Source organism: Paroedura picta, chromosome 11, assembly GCF_049243985.1.
Source record: "Paroedura picta isolate Pp20150507F chromosome 11, Ppicta_v3.0, whole genome shotgun sequence".
Taxonomy (NCBI): Eukaryota; Metazoa; Chordata; class Lepidosauria; order Squamata; family Gekkonidae; genus Paroedura; species Paroedura picta.
Window position 1 is genome coordinate 31,647,483 of NC_135379.1, and position 5,297 is coordinate 31,652,779.

The following is a 5,297-nucleotide window of genomic DNA, read 5'->3' on the forward strand; positions in this document are numbered from 1 at the left end:
GCACCTGGGCGTACCTTTCTGATAAGTGACCAGCCCCCACCATTGCCATGCCACTATCTGCATCTCAAGGCAAAGTGTTACCTTGTGGGAGAATGGGGGCTAACGATCCAAAAGCAACATAGGACCCGAGCTGAGGGCCTCTCCTTAGTTCAAGCAAAGAGTGTGCTTGTTGCTACTTCAATGCTACCTAATAAAGAAGTCTGATTTTTACAATCACGAGTCTTGTTTGTGTCTGTGGGGGCCAATCTTCACACTTACAACCTGCCTGCAGCCCATTTCCCATGAGTTCTCCCTGGTTGTTCTGGCACCAGAACAGCCTTACTCCTGACCAAGTTCCATCCCAACACAACAAAGGCTGTCAGTGGTCATCGTGGGAGAGAAAGGTAGAACTTGCATTGTTGCAGGTGGTAAAATTGGGTAGGGTCCTGCCACTCAACATTGCGAATATCTGTTAGAAACTGTCAACATGCATTCAACCTACAAATGGCCAGAATCTCAATAAATGTGGGGTTTAGATCACACATTCAGGTATACTTAAGTTCAATGTAACATCAAAATTTCTCAATTTATGTATAAAGAAAAATCAAGGGTAACCTGTAATTTGTAAATGAGACTTATGGTGTTAACAGGAATTGGAGCAGGCCAAGGAGAGCAGGAGGGTAACAGGACTTCACTCCCAGCCCTATACTTAATTATGTGCTGGATTGTTACCAAACTCCTTCTGAAAGATCCCTTGCTACCATGTGCCATGATCCAGTGAACCTGTTTCAGAGGCCATAGCAACCTTTTGGATTCTTTTCTGTATGTACAGGAAGAAGCCTAGCATCTGGGATCAGAGCTCACTAAAACATGCCCTTGTTTCTGGCTAAACCCATCCCAGTGATGTCAGAATATAGGCCACTGCAAATGAAAAAAAAAACCCTTAGGCTTTATTTAAAATATATAAATTAAATATTTTAAAACCAGCTTCTTTAAACTTTGTCGTGAACAGTGTTTTAGTGCCACCTGCAGGTCACCAAAAGCAATTGCTTTAACAACATATAGCTGTAACACATTGAATAGCAAATGATGTTGGCCAAAATGTTTATCTGGAAAGCATAGGAAAAGGGCTCTGCCATATTAAATGAGCATTTAAAACATCTACCTTGATTTTTAATAGTCCAACACCAGTAATGGGTTGTGACAGTAAAGACAGATGATGAACCTGCTCATGCTTGTACATACTCTAAAATCAAGATTAAAGAAAAAAATAACTGAGCAATGTTTAAATTGTATTGAGACAAGATCTCATAATTTTAAATTTGGGGGGGGGGGGAAGTTATAGGAAGAAAGTCTAATAAAACCAAAATGTAGTGCACGGCTAGAAAAATTCTCTCTAAAATGAAATTATTAATGGAAATGGTCAATGCTCTTACAAATCTTATATTTATTTTTCAGTTCATACCCCTCCCCTCCCAGCATGCCAGTTCAGGAGAAAGACTGAAATTCTTGAAAAGCTTGAGCTGAATTAAATCTTGAAACTGCAAATCCAACTGGAAACCTGAAGTCAACTGACATGGGTGCATGTAACTACGCTCAAGATCAGGCTGCATGCTGTTTGGAAAACCCCAAGCAATTACTACCTTTGCTTCCCCACTAAGATGGATGGCAACGTTGCAGTTAGCCGACACATTTGTCCAAATTCAGCTAGTTTGAAATTAAGCTACTTTCTTTAAACCGAGAAAGAGAGGGATAGAAAATTGTTACAAACTTGAGTTCAACTAACTGGGCTGATGATACAGTCCATGTTCCATCATTCACAAAATGACTCAAGCAGCACAATACCCAGTATTCTTGCTCTTCAGTACAGGGACCTATGTTTCATCCTGATCACCATCGGGAAGGATCCAGCATCTGCAATCCACTGGTTGTTTCCAAGTATTTGCTAGGCTTAGAATAAATACTTTGGACAATTTCAGCAACTCCAGACTTTGCCTGTCTCCACTGCAAGCCATAAGAGATTACTGTCTCTTTAAATATATTAATAATGTCTAAAAGCTCCAAAACACACTCGATATTTTGAAATCAGTTCTTTCTCTCATATTACAGAAGCAGCTGGCAAGGAAACAATTGTACATCTTCTGCTTGGATTCTGCTTCCCCATCTTTAATTGGCACCATGACCATCAGCATTTAACCAATTCCTTGTTTGTGGTTGGCGCTGAGACTTCTTCACCACACATAAATTGATCCTACATTTAAAATAAAGAAAACAGGATTCACCATTTTTCAATAGGATACCATGAGCCTCTTGTGACTAATGATGAGAGGATATGGATTTTAAACAGAATAGCATTAAATTACACTGAAAGCATGCAGCTACTACATGTGTTTTTGAGACTGGCACTGATAACATACCCACAGAACATGTCTGCATCTGTTTAAAATGTCAAGTTAATTTTAATGAAGAAACAACCTCCAGGAAGACCGGAATTCTGCAAAAAATATTTAAAAACAAACACTATTGCTTATCTAACCCCAATCCCTCCCCTTTGTAATATACAACTAGTGGCCCAAAAAATATTTTTTAATATCTGGGACTATCCTATACAAGTTGATTTGGAGCTTGAAAAACTTTGCCAAAGTTACTTCCAGATAAGTACAGGCTTGGGTTGCAAGCTATAGAGCACAACAGAATTTCAGGGGCAACCAGACCGGCTTAGATTAGGATATGCACAATATGACCTCCTTTCCAAATATTCTACCTCTCTGCTGGACAACAAGAATGATGTATTGTGTTTTTGCAAGCATACTAAATCATACACAGAGAAACTGTGTATATATATATATACACACACACAAGAGCCTCAAGAATGAGTACAAAACAAGCCAATTCAGGGAGAGAAAGCTAAAGACAATGCAGATATAAAGAAAACATCTGTAGAACATTTGTAGGGTCAAGGCAATATTATTGCTGTAACACCATATAACATGCAAGCATTAACAGAGCTAATCTTAAGACAAAAGTGTTTGAGCAAACAAGAAAAAGGCATCCTTCCTAAACAAAACAAGTCTACAAAACGTGTCCACTCCTCACCTTGTCATATATTACTTTCACTATGAGTGAACAACTAGGACAGGTGGCCACATCCTCACCATTCTCCAGATCTTCCTGAAATGATACAAAAATCATTATCAGCCTGATGGACCAAGTGAAACCCAGACTACCTGTGCATATTGTGAGGGCATAAGAGGGCAACTAGGGTAAAACACTGTTCTCTTTCATTCTTGATGGAGCAGAGTGCTTTGTGGTCCGTGATGGAGTGTCAGTACATTTTAACTCTTCATCAAATGTTGGATGCAAAACTTAAGAGCACAAGAGTACAGAAGCAAAGCAAGGAAGGAATAAAGCAGGAAAACCCCTGTTTTGTAGAGGAAACAACCAACAAGTTGGGGTACCCCCAGATTGAAAGGTCCTCCTTAAAGACCAGCTGTGCTGGTGAGGGGCAGTCCTAGATCAGACACTCTGCAGGAGCCCTTACTGCCTCTACCTCACATTGTCAGTAGAGAATCACAGCAATTCTGTCACTGTCATATACAGTCTGCTGCTATATTTGCCCAAAAGGAAGGCAACCCTGCATGTAAAACAACTCCCCCTATTTTTATTGTGCCATTTGATGTTATTTCTGATGTGGAACACATCATCTGGCATGCTCCATGAAACGGAAATAACTATGGATGTGATGTCCGTAGTCCTGTCCCAGGGAGCATGCCAGAAGAGGCAGGGAGATTTCTGACTGTGCCATAAAAAGCTATAGGGGAAGAAACATTAACAAAGGTATGCAGAGGATACCACATTCCTGACAGAAAATAGTGAAGCTCTAAAATCGCTAATGATGAAGGTTGAAGCAGAAAGTGGTGAAACAGGATTACAGTTGAACATCAAGACGACAAACGTAATGCCTGTGGTAGCTGTAACACAACGACAAGATCGACAGTGAAGAAACTTAATATAACTTTAGAGGAATGGGAACAACTCTGGAGGAGAAACATCAAGATAACAGTCAATCGTTAAGGGAGGGATGGTTCAAAATGTTTTATAGATGGTATATTACTCCTAAAGTGCTGGGTAAAATGTCACCAAATGTAGACAGCAGATGCTGAAGGTATAAAAAGACAGCAGGATCGTACTATCATATGTGGAGGTATGAAATTATTCAAAAAATTTGGGTGAAAGTACACCAGGTGATGCAAAAAATTATGAAATGTATGTTTTCAATGAATGCTAAATATATGTTATGTTTCTTTCCTCCCAACCTACCGAAGCAGCTACAAGAAATATTTTATTTATTTATTTATATTTATATACCGCCCTCCCCCGAAGGGAGGAAGAATATTCTTTTATGCAACAGCTGCTGCAAGACTAATTGTCCCTACCAGAGGAATGACTAGACAAACTGAATGCATCAGTATCAACAGCGAAACTGACGAGCATTTTAAATGAAGAGTCATCAGAAGAGTTTCAGCAACGCTGGGCATGTCTACCAAAGTGTTAAGATTCATAAAGAACAATGTGTTGCAACTTGAGGACGAGACTGGAAATGGAAAAAAATAATAATGAACCGACCCCTACCTTTCCCCTTCTGTACCTGACATTCTGTGTCTTTTGCTTTGTTTTCGTCAATAAAAGAAAAAGGAAACTGAAATAGTGCTCTGCCTGGCTGTGCAGGATCAAACCCCACCGGCTTACACGTGACTAACTCCCAAGTAGCGCTGCTTTCCTTAAATCCCCGCCCTCCCCCAACCCCGCGGGATCAGCCTGAAGGGCCGCCAGCCCCGGTTGACAATTTCCCAGACCAGGCAGCCAAGTGCCGACATCGCCCTCCGTCCCTGGCGCCCCCGCCCATCGCAGCCCTTCCCAGGCAACACACACACGGCGCGGCTTACCCGCGTGATGAGGAAGCGGTCTCCGCACGGACACGGGTAGCTGTAGGTCTCGCTCTCCTCATCGTACTCGAAGTCCTCAATCTCCACCTCGTCGTGGAAAACGGACATGCCGGGTCTCCCTCGCCGCCCGACGAACGCCCCACGCACAATGCGCCTCAGAGCACGTCATATATGCCTGTGACGCGGGCGTGCCCGCCATCTTTGTTGAGGGCAGAGGTGACGCAAAAATCCCGCGCCTTCAGGGAAATCATGACGCATCGTCGATGCTTTCCGTTTGAACCTGACGACAAACCAGAGTGATGGCGGGGTGGGCGGGTTGTGGGTATGTCAGCCAGCCTGTGTGGATAATCGTGACGGAAGATCTGAAAGCGA

General features: G+C 42.1%; 1 protein-coding gene across 1 annotated transcript; it reads right to left on the bottom strand.

Moving 5' to 3' along the window:
• Positions 1-901: 901 nt before the first annotated feature.
• On the bottom strand, positions 902-5,170 carry DPH3 (diphthamide biosynthesis 3). The gene is made up of 3 exons (XM_077304590.1): positions 4,926-5,170; positions 3,076-3,150; positions 902-2,230 (listed from the first exon to the last, which is right to left on the bottom strand). The coding sequence occupies exons 1-3, from the start codon at positions 5,031-5,033 to the stop codon at positions 2,165-2,167; spliced, it is 249 nt and encodes an 82-aa protein (XP_077160705.1). The 5' UTR covers positions 5,034-5,170; the 3' UTR covers positions 902-2,164.
• Between the last annotated feature and the right edge of the window lie 127 nt (positions 5,171-5,297).

Bases quoted from the DNA above. Each gene is read 5' to 3' on its own strand.
- DPH3 (XM_077304590.1), bottom strand. From the start codon at position 5,033: ATGTCCGTTTTCCACGACGAGGTGGAGATTGAGGACTTCGAGTACGAT. The intron at 3,151-4,925 runs GTAAGCCGCGCC...GTATCATTTCAG, and splicing joins ACCGCTTCCTCATCACGCGG to GAAGATCTGGAGAATGGTGA. The intron at 2,231-3,075 runs GTGAGGAGTGGA...TTTTAAATGTAG, and splicing joins TGAAAGTAATATATGACAAG to GATCAATTTATGTGTGGTGA.